Source organism: Suricata suricatta, chromosome 10, assembly GCF_006229205.1.
Source record: "Suricata suricatta isolate VVHF042 chromosome 10, meerkat_22Aug2017_6uvM2_HiC, whole genome shotgun sequence".
Taxonomy (NCBI): domain Eukaryota; kingdom Metazoa; phylum Chordata; class Mammalia; order Carnivora; family Herpestidae; genus Suricata; species Suricata suricatta.
Window position 1 is genome coordinate 48,612,879 of NC_043709.1, and position 19,820 is coordinate 48,632,698.

At 42.0% G+C, this 19,820-nt stretch overlaps 1 protein-coding gene across 2 annotated transcripts in view; it reads right to left on the reverse strand.

Annotated features, from left to right (window-relative positions):
- Positions 1 to 2,536: 2,536 nt before the first annotated feature.
- Positions 2,537 to 19,820, reverse strand: part of IRAK3 (interleukin 1 receptor associated kinase 3) — a 36,358-nt gene continuing 19,074 nt past the window's right edge. For both annotated transcript variants that reach the window (XM_029954575.1, XM_029954576.1), the window contains exons 7-12: positions 18,903 to 19,017; positions 17,997 to 18,115; positions 5,861 to 6,059; positions 5,543 to 5,605; positions 5,289 to 5,453; positions 2,537 to 3,489 (exon numbers count right to left, since the gene is read on the reverse strand). In XM_029954575.1, the coding sequence (XP_029810435.1) occupies positions 2,974 to 3,489; positions 5,289 to 5,453; positions 5,543 to 5,605; positions 5,861 to 6,059; positions 17,997 to 18,115; positions 18,903 to 19,017 (1,177 nt within the window). In that variant the 3' untranslated portion in view covers positions 2,537 to 2,973. The remainder of the gene's footprint in view (positions 3,490 to 5,288; positions 5,454 to 5,542; positions 5,606 to 5,860; positions 6,060 to 17,996; positions 18,116 to 18,902; positions 19,018 to 19,820) is intronic.

Below are 19,820 nucleotides of genomic sequence, written 5' to 3' on the forward strand. Positions count from 1 at the left end.
ACATGTACTGAGTCCTGGAGGAGGAGGCAGGGTTGGTGTTAATCAGAGCTTCCTTTATGACCGCTCACTAAAGGTACTGGGAGACCCAGATTCAAAGTGAAAGACAGTGAAACATAAAGTCAATTCTTGATTGTCTTGATTTCTTTTGAATTATCAGTGACCACTTCACAAAATCCCAGGCTAACTTCCCCAATTCAGCCAAAACACTTTCAGACTACATTGCTATGATAAGCTAAATCAGCCTCATAATGGTTTACAATATATAAAACCAAATATCAAAGGCTTTTGCTACTTCCTTTCTTTTTTTGTTGTTGTTTTTTTTTTAATGTGTATTTATTTTTGAGAGAGAGACAGAGCATGAGTGGGGAAGGAGCAGAGAGAAAGGGAGACATAGAATTCGAAGCAGGCTCTGGCTCTGAGCTGTCAGCACAAAGCCCACATGGGCTCGCACTCACAAATGGTGAGATCATGACCTGAGTGGAAGTTGGATGCTTAATCAACCTAGCCACCCAGGTGCCCGCTTCCTTTCATTAACATGTATAAGCCAGAGTTTCCAAATTAGGACAGGTCACAAGAATGAAAATCATACAAAGTCTAGTGCAGCCTTTTTCCCTTACCTAGTTTTGGCACATGGGCAATTTGGGAGCATCGTGAACACATGCAAAGAACAGATGGGAAAGAAGGAAAGAGCCCCTGAGGACCAGCCTGAGCATGACCTCTCCCAGCTGCCTAGCCAGGCCTTTATGTGGTCTGTCCATCAGACTAAGGCTTATTGTGTTTTGAACCTCACCGTGAGACCCTTTTTCCAGAATTGTAGCTTCATGTTCCTGACCTTAGTCTGTTAACCTGACCCTGATTCCTGATAACTTCCTATATTTTTATTTTATTTTATTTTTTATTTTAAGAGAGAAAGCACGAGCAGGGGAGAGATAGAGGGCAAGGGAGAGAGAAAGAACCCCAAGCAGGCTCCGCAGTGTGGAGCCTGACGTGGGGCTTGATCCCATGAACCGTAAGATCATGACTTGAGCCAAAATCAAGAGTCGGACCCTTAACTGACTGAGCTCTTCAGGTGCCCCCCCCCCCGACCTTTTGTCTCTTTAAAGATGACTTCCTTCTTTAATCATGTTTTTAAATCTAGATTCCAATCTGATTGTAATTAACCCAACCATACTAATTCAGAGAAAAAAAATGCAAGAGCCTATTCCTTTGATGCACAGAAGGCTAGAGTTCTACCCTTTTATCATACATGTTGTAGACAGGGAAATTCCATTAATCCTGTGGAGATGGTTTTCTTGGAATATTTCCATCCATCATCAGAAAGACAGTCCTAATCCCTACTTTACTCAGCAATGTTTACTATAGCTGAACTTTTTATTGTGTGGGCTCTTAGAATTTAATTCAACTTAATTTGTAAGGAAACAACAGCTCCTTATAGGATAACATGCTAGGCCTTGAAGAGATGGCCCCTGCATACTCAGGGAACATGATAGAGTATGTCCCCCACTTCCCCAAAGATATCCATTCCCAGAAGCCTGTGAATTACTTCTGCAAATGAGTTACGGGTCTTGCGATGCATAGATTTCCTTGGATTATCTGAGTAGGCCCAGTGCAATAACAAGGATCCTTATGAGGGACAGAAGGACAAAGGAAGAGAAAGAGGTGATGAAGAAAAGGCCAAAGAAAGAAAGAGAAATCTAGATTCAAAAATGCTACATTGCTGGCCTTGAGGCTGGAGGGGAAGAGGCCATGAGTCAAAGAATGCAAACGTATTCTCCCCTAGGGCCAAGGACTTCTGACCTCCACAACTGTAAAATAACTACCTTATATTGTTGTTGTTGTTTTCTCTTAAGTAATCTCACCCAACATGGGGCTTGAACTCATGACTCCAACATCAGGAGTTGGATACTCTACTGACTGAGCCAGCCAGGCAACCCAGTTTATATTGTTTTAACCCACTGAATATGTCATGATTCGTTCTAGCAACAATAGGAAATTAATACAGGTAATTTACAATCTAGTAAGAGAGAGAAAAATGGCACAGGCAACTTTGGTACAGTTGAGAAAGTAACAAGTATGAAATAGAAATGCAAAACCAATGTTATGGAAATGCTGAGGAAGTGAGGACTTCTGGCTGGACAGTAGAGGAGCTTCCTGGAAAAGGCAATTCTGCTGGGCATTGAAGGCCTGGGTACAAGTTCAACAGGGGGAGACCCAGTAAATAGCAAGAGTAAAGGAACAGAGTTGGAAGGTACAGGAAATAAACAAAAAGCTAACTTAGGCCCTTGTGAGCCTCCATTTTCTCAGAAACAAAAACTACTTGATTAAAATCACATACATTCTACTCAGGATATAATAGGTCTCTAGGTTTATAAAAAATTATAATAATAGCCAACAATTATATGATATGTGATAAACTATCCTATGAGTTTAAATTACAGAAGTACAGATCTTGGGCAAGAATCCTCTCTCTACACAGAACATGTCATAGTCAAGTGTGAATCTAGCTCATTTTCAGACAGACAAGCTTGACAGGGAGGAACAGAAAAATACTAAGGTTTAATTAAGATAAACACAAAAGTAATTCTTTAAAAAAGCATCTGTTAACATTTACAAGTTAGCCACTTCCTATAACCTTTGCAAGCAAGCCAAACTGAACAATGGTATCTAACTGAACTGAACGTACTTAGCAGACTGGAGGCACTAGGGCTCATGTTGATGATGATGGAGAAGACAGTAGAATCTAGTTCCTTGTTGGTAGGTTTTGTTTGTCTAAAGTCACAGCTCATGATCTTAAGTAATTTTGAATGGCTCTCAGATAGCCTAGGTTTGAGCCACTCTGTTTTGGGAGTTGGGAAGGAAGAAATAGAATTGTCCAGATTGTAGATCTGCAGCACCCAAACTCATCATCTATATCCCTTTTAGCATTACTTATGGTAACAATGTTTTCCCAAGATGATACCTGTACTCAGTGCCTTAGCAATACTTGCTTTCTTCTTCATCTTCTGGTGAAATTGATTCCTTTTTATACTGTTCATATTCATTCCAGGAAAATTCGAAGGAACAGCTTGTCTCCTCTGGTCTGCTCCTGTGAGAATGGCCTGGAGCTTCCACAGAGGGGTCCAGATCTGTTCCATAGGCCCTTGGGTCCTGGGATAGAGCTGCATACTTTGCAGACCAACTTTCTTTGCAAGAAGAACTGGGCATGTTGCAAGCATCCTCATTTCTCTCACCCACGGTCTTTCTGTCAAAGCCCAGAAATGTAACCTCAGACTGGCTGCATTCGAATGGAACTCTTGGAGTCGGTCTATCTTTTCTCAAACCTTTATCATGAGGGTGTGAATCATTATTCTGGCTTTCATCATCTTCCACTGGAATACTTGGTACATTATCCAAGAATAGAGGGGAAGGACACCTGAAGGACTTTAATGAGGTAGGAGGGTCCTCAGCAAAATACAAACAGGCTTGAGTACTTTCAAGAGTAGTTCGGACCTAGTTAACCAAGAAGCAAACAAACATTGATTGAGTTAAGCTTAAATAACCTCTCCTTTCACCTTTTTTCTGTCTACTGATTATGGAATAGTCTCTTGTTTTCATGAAATAACTTCAACAATAGTTTTGAATGAGAAGGTATTAAAGATTAGCTAGACCCTTCCATTTTAATGAGTACGTTCAGAGACTTGAAGCAAAGTATAAAAGAAACTGCACTGAAATAAATATCAAGAGACCTGACTTTAGGCCTAGATTTGCCATCAGCTACTCTCTGATCTTGAATGACTCTCTGTACATTTTTTACTTCAACCTTAACACGTGGAGTACTGGAAAGGACCAAGGTACGGGGAACTCAATCTGTAATTCTCCAATGCCAGAATTACCTGCAGAATTACCTACAGGGGCTTTCTTAAAATTCAGATCCCTAGACCCCAGCCTAAAAATTGATACTTAAAAAAATATGGAGATGGGGCCCAGGAATCTGTATTTTAAAAACTTCTCAGATGATCTGGATATGCAGCCCAAATTGAGAGCTGTTGACCTGATTTAAAAGAGCAAGTAACATACCGTTACATACACACGTACTTTTTAAAAAATACATTTAAAGAGCTTTACTATTTACAAAGTGTTTTCACACCCATTCCCTCTTTTAATCTGTACAAACAATATTATTCTTCTCATTTTACAGATAATAAAGCTGAGGCTCAGAAAAGGGAATAAATATCACTAGCCAGTAAGGAGCAGATCCGTTGCTTGACCTCAGATATGGCTCCCAATTCCATTAGTCTTCCACTATACATCTCATAGCTCATTTTGGGCTCAGGATTTCGAGTCATAAGTCAGATAGCTCTTCCTGGTGGTGTCAGGCCTTGAATATAGCTCTCCTGATTCCCAGGCCAGTGTTCTTTCTAATTCCGATTATGTTGACCTCTTGTTTAAAATCCCTCCATGGTTCTACAGTAAACTCAGGATTAAACCCAGACTACCAGAATGGAATTCATGTCCCTACACCATCTGGAACTTCCTATTATTTTAAGCACTCCAGTTTTTCCTCCCACTTCCATGAACTACCTTTAGCATTAGTGCCATAGAATCCATCACCTCCGACCTTTGCATGTATAGATACTCTCTGACTAAAGTGCCCTTCTGTTCTTACTGCTGTCTAAATTCACCCTGTTCTTCAGACTATAGCACAGCTGTCACCTCCACAAGAAGCTTCCTTGACTTCCACAGGCTGGTATGTATTCTAAGTATACGCTCCCAATTGGCCTGGGCTTCCACCCACCCTGATGCCATGTTTACTGACCTGACTCTCACGCTGGACTGTGAGCCTGAGAGCAGCAACTGTATCTTGATTAACTGTTGTGCCCTCGGCTCCCAGTACAAGTCTGGCACATGCAAAGTAGGCACTAGCTAAATATTTGTCTAACAAATAAACAAATAAATGAATGGATGATTAAACTGATGGGTATATTTAAAAAATCAATAGGGGAAATAAGGACCACGTTTTTAATGGACCAGATCTCTTAATGAAGGCTGAACACAATTCTCTCCAAACTACCCACTTATGTATTTTCATTAAAGTTTTTCTGGTGCTCTGATCCCACCCAATAATGACGTCTACCAGAGTACCAAAGACTGTGACTTGGTGACTTGGAAAAACAATCTATTAGGTTAGAATTCTGTGTTAGGGGCTGGATTTGCCTCATTGATAAAGAATTTACTTAGATACAATGTATCCAATTTAGATTTTCCATGGTTCTGTGGGCTTGGCTTTGAATAAAACCATGTGTACATACTTCATCCATCGATGGCCTTAACTTTGCCCGCGTGGTAGCACACTGGCCCGCCAAAGAGAATAGCTTGGCAGAAAAATTCCGAGGACACGGAGGCACTTTTCTATCTAGGAATGAAAGACATGAATCGAGTCCTCTCTTCTCCATCAATTCCATAAGGAGATCTCTCTAGAACAAGAAGAAGAAAAATTTGTCTTTTAGAACTCTATCCAGAATAATGACCAAGAAATGGGTGCAGAGATGAAGATGATTCTTACCAGCTGGATATGCTTTGGATCATCTAACACCACTTTACAACCTGTCAGAACTTCCATTATTACCTATAGGGAATATATAGAATCAGCTACATATGTTAAAAAATACACACAATTAATGTTAACCTTGACAATGTAGTTTTTTCTAGTCAATGACTCTATACTTTATTATTTGACCATTTACATGAGATTAATGTATGAGACATTGAGTAACAGGAAATCAATAGGTCTAAACATTAAAGCCCTTAAAAAATTTCTTAGAATTTAGAGACTTTCTGTTGATAAACTTCCCTCCTTTGGTGACTGGTACTTGGCACTTACAATTCCAAAGCTATAGATGTCCGTTTTTATGGAGAGCTTGCCCTGTCTGATATACTCTTCAGGCATATACCACCGATGTTTAGTGCTGCTGCTGGTCATGCTTATGGTAGAGTTCTGATGTTCCAGGTGGGGTCGGAAGTGTGCCAGGCCAAAATCAGTCAGTTTGGCTTCAAACTGATCATCCAAAAGTATGTTTGCACTGAAATTGTAATCAAGGACAAACAAGACATTAAACATCATAAAGGCATGCCGGTGAAACATGAAATGGCATGTGTACCCTCATATCTGGTTAATTCCAAACACTGACAACACACAGCAGTACATAATTTTCCATGAGGGAATTTCCCATGTTTCTTAAAGTATAAATACAAGTACTATATAAAACTCGAAGATGAAAATCTGACTGAGGAACGGTGGGCTTTTCAAATTCATAGCTACATAAGGGAGTTGGTGGATAAAGCTGACGCTTTGTCAATAGGAGGAATGAAAATTAACAAAAGCAGCTTTCCTAATGCTCTTCCGATGCACAATGAGAACGCTACCTGGGTTGTAGCCAGCTAGCAATCAAGTACTTGGTATGTGCACAGAGATGTGCTGTGGCGTGCCTGGCTGGTCAGCAGAGAGCCACTAACCTGCCGCCATGTGAAGGATGTTTGGTAGCCCCTGCCGTAAGGACAGTGCTTCTCTATTGTCCCATCTCTATGACTCTCTATGGACTAAGGGCAAAAATGTCTTTGAGCCTTATTTAAAATATAAATATCTGCCGAGGTAAAGACAAAGTGCTTCAAGTCGGTTTTAGCTACTTGTCCCATAAATCCTAAATAATCACTTAATATCTTGGCTGACAGTAAGCCTCAGCTTACACTTACCATCAAAGGGCTGTCACAGCAGGGATAGAAAAGGAAGCCAGTGCATTTCACGTGAGTCCCAGCTCTGCCCTTCCCTGGCTCTGTGATGGTTGACGGATTACTTCACCCCCTAAGCCCCAATGTCGTTTGCCTCACATGTGAAATGAGGCAAACAAGAGAACTCACAGAACTGATAAGGGGAATATAAGTAGCCTACTATCTGGTATACAGTAATGGTCAATAAATAGTAGGTAAGATGAAAATTAGTAATTAATCCGGAGAGAGCAGAAGGATACTGATAAAAGAGGTGGGTAGGCCAAGAGAAAGTAATCTATGTCTCAGTTTTGCTTAGGCCTATTCAGAGCTTGTTCTTTGTCCTTTGAGACCAAAGCTTCCAAAAATGCCAAGTGGCATATTTGAAGTACTACACATTGTTATTAAAAGCAGTAATCTCAGTCAGTTGAGTGTCCAACTTTGGTTCAGGTCATGTCTCACGGTTCATGAGTTCAAGTCCCATATCGGGCTCTGTGCTGACAGCTCAGAGCCTAGAGCCTGCTTTAGATTCTGTGTCTCCCTTTCTCTCTTCCCCTTTCCTGTTTTGTGTTCTCTTTCTGTCTTTCTGTTTCTCTCTCTCTCTCTCTCTCTCTCAAAAAAAAAAATAGCCAGAGGAGAAAAATAAGAAATTCTTAATCCTAAACGAATAGCGAATCTTACAAAAGTTCCAGAAGTCCTTGCTGTCCCTGTACAAGTTGGCCAACAGGCAGACCCTAGTTGCATGGGTCTGAATTGCAGGTGTTCTAAACATTCAGAGTATTCAGACTCCTAGTTCTGTTTTGAGGATTCAAAGGCCTTTAAGAATTCTAATCCAGGGGCGCCTGGGTGGCTCAGTTGGTTAAGCCTCCGGCTTCGGCTCAGGTCAGATCTCACGTTCATGGATTCGAGCCCCGCGTCAGGCTCTGTGCTGACACTAGCTCAGAGCCTGGAGCCTGCTTCAGATTCTGTGTCTCCTTCTCTCTCTGCCCCTCCCCCTCTCATGCTCTGTCTCTCTCTGTATCAAAAATAAACAAAATGTTAAAAAAAAAAAAAGAATTCTAATCCAGACTTTGTCTAGAACTAAACTGACAACAGACAAAATGAAGAGATTCCTCAGGGCCCTTTAAGGATAGAGAACATGTTCTATATTTTACATCACTCTTGTCCTTTAACGGTGGCAGGAGAATGGCAAAATCCAAAGAGCCCACCTCATGTATCAGTCCTGGGGCCATTACCTCTGGTGTGATCCTTGCACTTATGAGGAGAAACTCAGAGAAGGCCTACCCCTCCACACTTGAATCAATAATCACAGTCCTCAGTTTTCTCCTTGTCTTGTCTTTTCTCTCCATTTATTCCAAACCTGGCAGCTTCCAAGGCCAGCCTGGGTCCCACACCTCTCTGTCACTCATCCTCCATCCCATTTGGAAAACAGTGACGACCACCCCGACAAACCTGTGAAGATGAGGAATCCCCTAGAGCCAAATCCTACCTTCTCTCCAGCTCTAAGTGAGAACAGACACTTCGTTCACAATTACTTCTTCCACAGGTATGTGTACACTTCAATTCTAATCAAGGCAGGCGCTTCTGAGATCTCCTGATCCCTTCGGAGTGGTGGGTATTTAGTGCCAGGAGGTGAGATGGGCAGAGAGGTCATTAGGTCCCATGACCAGGACCCAAACTTGTGCCCCTCCAGCTCCTGCTGCACTGACAGCCATGCTCTCTTCTGCATACACCCCCAAACCCTCCCCCCACACTTTATTTCAGCATAGGGGCACACAAAAGCTCTGGATGCCAGAGTTTCAGTGTCACACATCGAACCCTCTTCCTTCTCAACTCCAGCTCGAAAGATGGTATAAAATCGTAACTTAAAATGTTAGACCTGGGGCACCTGGCTGGCTCAGGGGTTGAGCAGTTGAGCCATTCCAGTTGGGCTCATGTCATGATCTCGCAGTTTGTGGGTTTGAGCCCCGCACTGAGCTTGCTGCTGTCCGCGTGGTGCAGAGCCCACTTCAGATCCTCTGCCCCCCTGTCTCTCTGACCCTCCCCTGCTCTCTCTCTCTCAAATAAACATTAAAAAAATGTTAAATGCTACACCCATGAGGATGCAAAAAGCTGAATTTGCCAAAGAAGGGGTCTTTTCTAAGCACAAAAGAAGAAAAAATAACAAGCAACAAAAACAAAACCGTCCTCTAACCCCTTTAATTGAGCCTCAGCGAAACTAGTGGGAAGCTCTCAGCAGTTGGTGACTCAAGCTTCTGAAAGGCTTAGGGAGAGCGGGTAACCACAATGTGTGACACAATAAACCCCACAGCGGACTTTGGGTCAGTGAGAGGCCACCAGCAAGAAAGTGAAATTGCCCCAGGGCACTGCGCTGACACTTTTCATGGTGATATCTACTGAGGAGACCAGTTGTTTACCAGCAGACTGCAGCGCGTCGCATGAATTTCGTCCAGTGACTTACTCCCTGCTAAATAAGTTAGTAATAGCTGAGGAAGGAGAATGTCCTCCTTTAAGAAAGTAGGAATTGCAAAAGCCCCCTGAACAATGAGTTCTACCTTAGTTCTTTCCCCTGCTACAGCCTCCAATAGAACATTCATACCCTGCCTTCAACTATCACGCAGGTCGAGGGAGTACTTTATCTTAGGGGGGTAAAAACAGACTAATACAAGAAAGAGAACGTAAAGGAACTACAATCAGATAACAATGTAATGAAACAAAAGGGCAGCTTGCTGGCTGTGGTGCTTACCAAAGACCCAGATGAGAAACATGTCACGGCCCACACCTTCAATTTAGTGTTTCTACAAGCTACTTATATTCTTTTCCACAAAGCTACTTACAGTAACACAGACCATCCCCTTTCTAGAGAATTCTTTTAGTAGAAGGGTCAGTGGAGGTACACGGAGGAGATCCTACTGCACAAGGCGGTCAATTTGTATCCTGACTCTGGGGACGAACATGCTTTATCTCTCTTCTGCCAGGGTCTCCAGCACAATTCTTTTTGGGGCCTGAGTCACCCCAAGGCTATAAGAATTGCTTTCTCTGCCCACCAGTCTTTTTTTTTTTCCTGATCTAGTCAAAGCCCTTAGGCCAAAAATATAAATAAAGAGCGTGATGATACACCTGGACTATAATGCAGAATTTTAAGTGAAAATAAACATGTCACATGTAAGCATACGACTGGTTTTTTAAAAATGCATATTTTTGAAGGATTGTAGGCAGAGTTATTGGTGTCTAGTAACCCAGTCTGGAGTACCCAGCATTCTCTGGAAAAGTCTAGAGTCCAACCAATTGACCCCAGAGATAAAGAAGACCTGTTGGCCTCTTCCTGACAGCCTGAGGCAACAGGACATCTTGCAGTTTGTGTCACTACTGTTGTGACACCAGGACACCCCTCACCAGATGAGGCAAGATCCAGCTTCTCAGGGAACCTACTGGTTACTGGAAAAGGGCATGCATGGCCCCTCCCCCCACTTCAGCAAGCAGTGCATCTGAGGAAGCTGAGGCCCTTTATTCCCCCTCAGATTGTACAGCCTTCTCTTTTCCATTGAACCCAGGCAGGATTCAGAGACAGTATTAAAGCTTGTTATTGCTTTATTGGTGACTTATGAGTCCTAGGCTCTCAGTATCAAAGGCCCAGCCAATAAGAGGTATTCCTGCTTTAAATATGAAATTTCATCTCTAACCAAACTAGCACAACTTCCCTCAGGCTCAGTTTCCTTGTGGGTAAAAAGATCTGAGAATGCTTACCTCTTAGGGTCCTTTCAAGATTAAATGAGAAAATGTATTCAGAGCGCTGACACACTGGAAGGGTCTGGAAATACACTGTGAAGGATGAGGCTGGCCTTTGTCTATCCTATACCCCACCTTAAAATCCCAAGAAACTTGGCTGGGTATCTCTAGAAGTTCAAGGCACCAATCTGAAGTAAGAAAGGTACAGGAGGTGGCAGGATGACCCTGGAGATCTGAGGATCATTGGCTTAATCGGTTTAGGGCATCCGTTGAGTTTCAAAATAGTTCCAGAGATGTTCTGGAGAGACCTGCATAAAGTAACATTTCCAGGTACTCTAAGAGTATGGAGAGAGAAAAAGAATTGTTGGGTATATGCATGTGCATGCATGTATGCACCCATGTGTATAAATAAATAAATGTTGGGGTTTAGGGACTGTGGTGGTAAACAAAATTAATAGGAGAAATTTAAATGTATGAAACATTTCATTGTGCCAGCATCCCTTAGAAATGATGAACTTATTTGGCAATTTTAGAAGAAGGGAGACACTGGGGGAAATAGGAAACTCTGGGAGAAAATTGTTTATATCTACAATATTTCTGAAAAACAAAAGTAGGTTTTTACAGGGAGGGGACTGGAGTAGGGAGAGGAGACTTGCTAATTAACCAATCAAGCAGTCAGTCAAACAGGCTTTGCATTCCCACTAAATGCTAAGTGGGAGTCCTAGCCTCACACAGCAGGTGTGGGGGGTAAAGGAAGGCGGGGTTTGGGTCATCAGAAAAGGGTGTTACTGTGGGAAGAAGGGGCTGGGAGGAAGGAAGCCTCCCTCCAAACCACTCAGTGTTTCTAGTCCCTCACAAAGGGGATTCTCCACACACTCCACTGCCACCATACATCTCTGATCGATTTCCCTTTTAAAAATTCATTTTTAGGCATATGACTTTTTCCTTCCTTTCTTTCCTAGACCACCTCCCTCATATGAAAGTCTGTTTCACTTGGCAGGGGACACATGGCAATGCTGAAGAGAGAACATGATCTTATAGGAAACGTTAGAAATGTTCACTGAGATTATCTTGGCTTTGGAAACATTAACAGGAATGAATGCCTAGGATGAAAAATGTCGAGGATAAAATGCATTTCAATTTAAAATCGTTCATAAATGTGAAAACAATTAAGCTAGCTAAGGGATGGTATGGAAATAACAAGAAGGTTTACTGCTTTCAGATGCTTTTATGTGATCCTATAATTCAAAAACATCTTCGTTTCCCAAATAAAAATGTGAGGGTCTTTTGCCAAGACCAGAGACTTCAACTCTTCAAGATTCTTTTCTTTAAATCCTTTTCCTCCTTAAATTCCACCATCTGGAAATGAATTTTGTTTTTCTAACATTCTCTTTGAAGAGTTCAAATTACTAAGACATATTTGGGCTAACTAAACCACCAGACTTCTTGAAAATACCTTTGAAATGTGGTCTTGGCTTCCTCCTTGGGTGTTCTCCAGCTGCATCCTTGACAGTGTCTCCTTAGAAGACTTTTTATTCTCACTGCTTGAACAAGACGAAGATTCGGAATGCAGACCAGGCCTAATCTCCCCTCAAAGTCTACTGCCTACCGCCTTTTCCACTAGGAGTCCAACGTAAACACTTCCTTCCCAATTTGCACATACTAGTTAGTTATGTTCTCTTCTCCTGCCCAGTTTCCCTGTCTCTGCCCATGAAACCAACATGATCCCAGGAATCCAGGCCAGGAACGCTCAATTGCCTAAAAAGACTATGATTGTTGACCCCACACAAACATGGAACCCCACCTCCCTTCCCATCTACAGACACGGAACAGAGGCAGATCACAAACTTCAGTGTTAGCTTCCTCCTCTGTCACATTGAGGTAAGACCAATGATGCACAAACTCAGGGTTGTTGGGAGGAGTAAATTATTCATTGGGCTTTTTTTGTCAGGTCTTTAGCCTGGCTGGCTTTCACAGAGCTCCTTAGTCTGTCCACAGCCTGTCAGCTTCCCTGAACGCCCCGGCACTTAGCAGTGCTGTCCGGATAGATGGTGCTTATTACTGTTTCGGAGCTTTGCTTATACTGTTCCCCTCACCTGCAAAGTACTCCTCCCTCCCTTATTTTCATTTGAATCCTCAGTTCAGTCTAAGAGTCACTTCCTGCATGAAGTTTTCATTCCACTGCTCTGAATTCCAGTGATACTCCCTTTTCCAAGTTCCCACTGCACAGCGCGCACTATGCCATGTGGCACCTCCTCAGAGAGACCAGCTTATGTTGTTTACATAAGCATAATGTTGAGTCTATAGAAGATACCACGCAAACATTTGTTGATATAATCAATTGGTTAATTAAGAAAATTTGAAACCATAAGTGGCCCCAGACCACTCTGCATATGGCAAATACATGGCCCAAATGCTGCCAAAGCAGCATTCCATTTTCTTGGCAGACATCACTAATTGAGTTGAGAAAGCACCCACCACAGGTTCTCTTTCAACACTGCAGGTGGGAAGTCATTACCAATCAATCAACGATGGAATGTGAGATGAAGCTGATTTGCCTTTGTCCTCAGCTTCCTTTTCAGAGGAGGTAAATGAGCCCACATAGTTGAAATGACTTGTTTTTTGCAAAACAGCTTGTTAATGGCAGAGGCAGGACTACAGTCTAACCTCCTTTTTCCATTTGCTACTCTTTCAATTTACTACAGTTAACTGAAAGAAATGTCTTTTTATTCAGCTACTCATAAAAGATGAAGAAACTGTTGATGACAAACCAAAAGTAAAATGGAGTTTATCTCTTCTTCGGGTCGCTATAGATAATTGTAGTGGCACAATGATGGTTCACGGGTGACTCACAGGAAGACAGGTTTTAGATCAAAATAAATGGCATTCTCATCGTTAGAGCTGGACCCAAATGGAGTGCTGACAACACGCTGTGCAAGGGTCCAAGGACAGGCTGGATGAGACACTTGAAGGCAAAAGGAAGAGTCCCCATGAAGTGGGACGAATTAATCTTATTGCCAAGTCTTGGGCTGTGCTTTACGTATGTTATCTCACTTCATGTCCACAACCCTGGGAGAAGGTTCAGTGTTCACCTGCCAGGTTCCAGACAAGGACTTTTCTTTTAAGAGTAGAACATAATCCTTATATAAAAAATTCTAATGCATGAAATAGAAGTAAAAAAATAAACCATTAAATAAAAAGCCATAGTCTCCATCTAAATAAATAGTAAGTAAATAGATAGATCTAAGTATATTTTAATCTTTTTCATAATTCATGAATTTGTAATTCTAAAAGTTATAACTATACTGTACACTAGTTCAATTTGTCCTTTAAAAAATATAATGTTTATTTTTGAGAGAGACAGAGTGCCAGAAGCGGAGGGGCAGAGAGAGAGGGAGACACAGAATCTGACGCAGACTCCAGGCTCTGAGCTGTCAGCACAGAGCCTGATGCAGGGCTCAAACCCATAAGCCACGAGATATGACTTGAGCCAAAGTCGGACCCTTAACCAAGTGAACCACCCAGGTGCCCCCAATTTGGCCCCTTAATCTCACTTTATGCACATTGTCCATGTTATTTTATACTATTAACATTATTTAGTCATGTCAAATGATGTGTGACAAATTCTCCTATGATTCATCAGTCTGAAGTCCAAAAAAGACAATAAAGATTCCATTTCTTACTCCATCAGAAACAGAGCCCTGACTTAGTCATAGAAAAAGTCGTCGCTGAACATATTTTGCAATGTCCTTTTTTGAGCCAATTATCAGGGCCGTGATAATGAAAATGACACCTCCCCTAAAAGCTGCCTTTCCTTCCAAAGAATGAGAAAATTAATTTGATGCGGGTAGAAGAATAGGAATCTTAGACCTTCCTGAAAGCACCAGGCTATACAAACAGGGACCAAGAATCAAGGAGGCCCAAGTTCAGAGCAAAGTGAAGAATTCATTTAAAAGATTTGGGAGGGTGATCTGGGTCAGTCAATTCACATTTGGTCAAGCCTGCTGGAGGCTGAATGTCATTACCGTCAGATGTTCAGTGCCCTGAACGAAATGAGTTGGTTTCGTGCTAGTTTCTAGCGAACAGGTGCACACATCACCAAAGGAAAGGGGAGGAATCTACTGTTATAGCTGGTACTAATTAACATCTGTGCTGGCAAACTCAGCAGAAAGGCCAAGAGTGCACTGGCTGTAGAAAGGGCTGATTTGCTCTGGAACAGACAGGGACACACACACTGAAGAGCCCTATGAAACCACAATCTCAAAGAAATGCCCACAGCCCTGGAACTCCACACCTTGACAAGTGCCCGGCTGGGCACAGTCTACAGATGGTTATGTTTGAGTCCTCGAACGCATCAGAAAAGCCAAAAAGGCAACAATCAGCAGCAGTCCCTTCACCAACCAAAAAAAAAAAAAAAAAAAAAATACATCGTTAGCACATTTCTAGTTCAATCCTGCCTGTTCTGTGAAATCCTCTGTCTCTGACCAGGTCTCTCTTGGTGCTCTTTATCTGTAATACTGTTGGGCACTCTGCATCTTGCAGTGTTGCTGAAATTTTATAATCAGCCCCATCCAGACAAGTACCTGAGATACTGGCCTGGAAGAAATGGCCTCCTAAGAGACTCCAGAACCTATCTGTTCCCACCTATGGTGCCAGAAAAGCCTCAGAGTCCCTCGTAAGAGCCTCACTTATCTTACCCAGGTCCTCAGCCTGGTTGGCACGCAAGCCCATTGCACCCCTGACCACCACATTCCTCACCCTTTCCAGGAGACCTTTCCTTCTCCAATCTTGTTTCTTCTTCTCTAGTTAATCCATTTGTTTTGCTTTCCTTATATACTTGGCAACTCTTTACTTGACTCTTTCCCTTGAACAAATTATTGCCTCCACTAGGACTATTCTCTCCCCTTCTTTCAACCAATCCACTGCCATGGCTCACTGCCTCAAAGACTGGGCTTGGAACTCTGTAATGAGAGCAAGCCTTCTCAGACCAGGCCACCACTGAGCATCTTTACTGTTGCACTATATCTTTTCTGGGTTTGTGTTATATCTCTGATCACCAGGTTGAACCTTCAAGGACAAGACTATGGTCACCCACATCTACCCCATGTGGTCTAATACAATGCCCTGCATTCAACAGGTGTTCCATAAATATTTGTTAACTAAAATAAACATGATTTTCCAAATGTGCAATAACCATATGTTAACACAGAAGTGATTTTCTTAAAATAGAGCTTAGTGTGGAGGTCTGCTTTTCAAACACAATAAAGTAATGGTAGAGGTGAACGCTACGGACAGAATGTTTGTGTCCCCCTCCCACTCAATTGTCCCCCTACTGTATCCCAGCTCAATTTCTCCAATTGCCCGATTCTGCCTTCCTCCATCCTTCCCTTACTTCTGTTGTTCCTGAGAGCACTCTAAAAAACCCACTGCAGGCAAATATCTCCTCTGAGCATATTTCCTGGGAGCCTGCGTGAAAGCACCTATCCAGAACGAGAAAGCGGGTTTTCAGGGCCACACCTGAGCTCTCCCTGATCCCTGGAGAGAGATGCCGGCAGGGCACATCCAAAGCTGAGGACAACCTTGGACACAAGCAGAGGCTGGACCTGTAACCTTCCGTCACCATCCCCCTCCAAATTCCCAGTTGGTAGTCTTCCCTGTCCCCTAGCCCACAAAGTATCAGAACCTTGACACTCTCTGGCTTCTCACCCCTCTCTCCTATCAAGTTCTGCTTCCAGGAAAGGATGTGATGAACTCAGTCACACAAAAGGGAAATTAATAATATTGATGTATTACTGCTTGGGACAGAAAATAAGCTATATTCACTTTAAGTCTAAACCAAAGGAAGAATATATTCAGCAAACCTCCAGATGTTTATCTATTTTCTCAGAGTAAATATATTTGAGCCCTGTGATGCTGAGCTGGTGGTAAGGTGGGTGGAAGGACTCCTTCAGGTTGAGAGTGACCACTTCAGCCCTTCAGAACAGACCCCTGACTCCTTCGCTGGTATCTTTCTTTGTCCCGGGTCCCGTGAGGGAGCACCCACTTTGTGCTGATTCTATGGGGCCACTAGCGTTGATGAATGACCACACTGCCCCAGGAGCAGACATCTATGGGTGGTTTCCCCTAGGGCCCCCCAGGACTAAGTAAAAATCTAATCTTTTTATTTGGAGTTCATTTCACCAGAAAAATAAAGAAGTAAGCCATCGGCTCCTCTTTTGCCCAACTCCAAAGCACACTAGAAGCTTCTGCAAGATACCAGGCGATGGTTCAGAAAAGGCAGCAACCTATTAAATTCAGTCATCCCTGCTCCTCCACCAAGGTGTCTTTACCTACTTTTGAACAGATTCAAGATGAAGGGCACACAGGAAAAATTCACCAGGGGAATTTTGTTACAGCGCATCTACTCTCTGGCTGAAAGATTCTTGAGGTTACTGAAGAAAAAGAAAGATGGAAGATGTTGCTTCTAATTTTCTCATGTCTCAAAAATGAACACCAGAGTCACTGCTTGGCCAGTCCCAGATGTAACACTAGGGGGCTGCAGGCTCAGTGGTATCAGCAAGACAGTGGGGACTCAGGGACAAAGAATTTTAATCACTGTCTACTGTCTATTGCTGTTACCTTGCTGGGAATCCCCGGACAAGCACTTAGCCTTTCCTTAAACTTCATTTAAAAGGAAAAAAGTGAGATTAACACAGGTTCACTTCAAAGTTTAGTGTCCGGTATAATCAATAAAATACGCAAAGCTGTCTATCCTACGTCATTCATTAGTAATTCCCAAAGATTATATAAACTCTCCCTTTGGCAATATAAATGTAGCTTTTGAAATTGGGTAGACAGAATTTTCATTCATAGACAAATATCAAATCACTAGAAGGTACACCTGAAATTAATTGGATATCGTATGTCAATTATACTGCACTAAAAAAAAAGTAAGATTTTGGGGGCGCCTGGATGACTCTGCTGGTTGTGTCTGACTCTCGATTTTGGCTCAGGTCATGATGTCACAGTTCGTGAGTTCAAGCCCTGCATCAGGCTCTGTGCTGGCATGGCAGAGCCTGCTTGGGATTCTTTCTCCCTCTCTCTCTCTGCCCTTCTCTTGTTCTCTCTCTCAAAACAAAAAATAAAAAATAAGTAAAAAAAGAAAAAAATTTAAAAAGTAAGATTTTTAAATACTTAGATGCACATTCTTTTTTTATTTTTTAATTTTTAAAAAATGTTTTATTTATTTTTGAGAGAGAGAGAGAGAGAGAGAGGCAGTGTGAGAGGGGGAGGGTCAGAAAGAGAGGGAGACACAGAATCTGAAGCAGGCTCCAGACTCTGAACTAGCAGTCCGCACAGAGCCCGACGCGGGGCTCAAACCCACGAACCGTGAGATCTTGACCTGAGCCGAAGACAGATGTGCATTCTTAATCCTTAAACACACATCCATACCAGGGAAACTACAGGTAGAAAAGAGCGTGAAGTATGACTCTCCTGTGATGCTGAAAGGGGCTTTCGGGTGCATACCAAGCTCTGGGACAACTTACCTTGATACACTGCCGCAGATGACCGAACATGGCTCTGTGTTGTGCAAATACTGAATGGCTCTGGAGGTTCCTATTAACACATTGATCCGAATATGCCAAGATAGTGGGGCTGTGTTACCCTAAAAAGACAACAGTGGTTGGTTTGGGAGTAAAACACACATGTGTGCATTACACAGAGGTATGCTAGAGAGAAGCAGATGGTGGGGCAGGGTGAGGTGGGTTTCCCATAACCTATTTGTGGTTCAAGGTAAGTTTTCCTCTACTACCCATAATTCTAGTCCTTTTTACAGCCAATGGAAATACCCAATAATTTTAACCTTAGTTTAATCAAAATATGGTTCATAAGGTAACTTAAGTTTAAAACTTCATTAAATAAGATTTTTAAAGTATTTGTGGAATAGTGTGGGTAATTGAGAACAATCTGCTTTTATTCTGATCCTCACTGAAATGTAACCAGTTCAGAATGAATTGTTAAACTTAGCTTCCAAACATATGAGGAATTGAGGCATCGATTCAACCTTCTTCTCTTTAGGGAGTCTGCATCACCTGTATGTCTACCTTTTGTATTGAATGGTATTTTGTGTAAAGCTGTGCAAATAAAAATTATCTAAGAAAGAAGAGTAGTTAATGTAAACTCACTGAAGAGATGGAATCAATAAGGAGTAAGGGTCCAGCAAGTCTTTTGGCCATCGTGTTGCACAACACACAATAACTCAAGTATTTATGCAACCATTTTAAAGAGTAAAATACTAATTCATGGAAAAGTCCTCTATTTCCTTGGGAAACGCGTTGTTGGCATCACCTCATGTGAACACATGTTGGCGTCCTGGATCTCAGGAGATTTCAGCAGCTCCCTCAGGGTTTCATGAGGTCAGAGAGTTGGGGAAAGTAATAGGTTTGACTTACTACACACTGCAATCTGTCAAAAAGTGATCCATTTCTCATGTATGGATAAACAAGGCAGAACTTCTCACTCTCCGTAAAATATGCACTCAACTCCAGTATGTTTGGATGATGGAACCTTGAAACAAAAGATTTTTAAATCCATCAAATTGTTCATTCAAATAGGAAGTAAACAGTGCTGTGGTGTGGGGGTGATGTGGCGGGATGGGGAATAGGTCTAGAGCAAAATATACATTTGGCCAAGGGAGGAGTAATCTCATTGGACACATGATGCAGATCTGTTTTCCTAATTGGTCTAAAGAGTTCTAACAAATACTAGCCCTTCTTTGACTGATTGTGATCATGCAGCTATAAGATAATCCAAATATAAGACAGAAAATTTAAGGAAGTGACAATTAAGATTTGGGAGTCTTGGGAACTTTATAAGAAATAGACAACCCTCTCTGATATTAGCTATGTTTATCAATATGAATGGCAGTGTAACTTCTTTGTTAAATAAAGATAATACAACTGAAACTATTCATTTCATTGCTTTAAGTATACTGTATAAAGCACCAAAATAGAAGAGTACAGAAGACAATTTTCATCCATCCATTTAGTGAGTATTACTACTTCAGATTCTGTGCCAGGCACCAGTCACACAGCTAAAGAAGATATCCAGGGTCTTCATAAAGCTAAAAGATCCACGTGATTAGTAAAGTTTGATGTTGAAGAACACATCACTGAGTTTTATTATATTTATTTATTTATTTATTTATTTATTTATTTATTTATTATTGAAGATTTTTTAAATGTTTACTTATTTTGAGAGAGAGAGTGTCCACACATGGGATGAGGAGGGGCAGAGAGAGAGGGAGGGAGAATCCCAAACAGGATCTGCACTGTCAGCACAGAGCCCACCACGTGGCTCAACTCCACTTA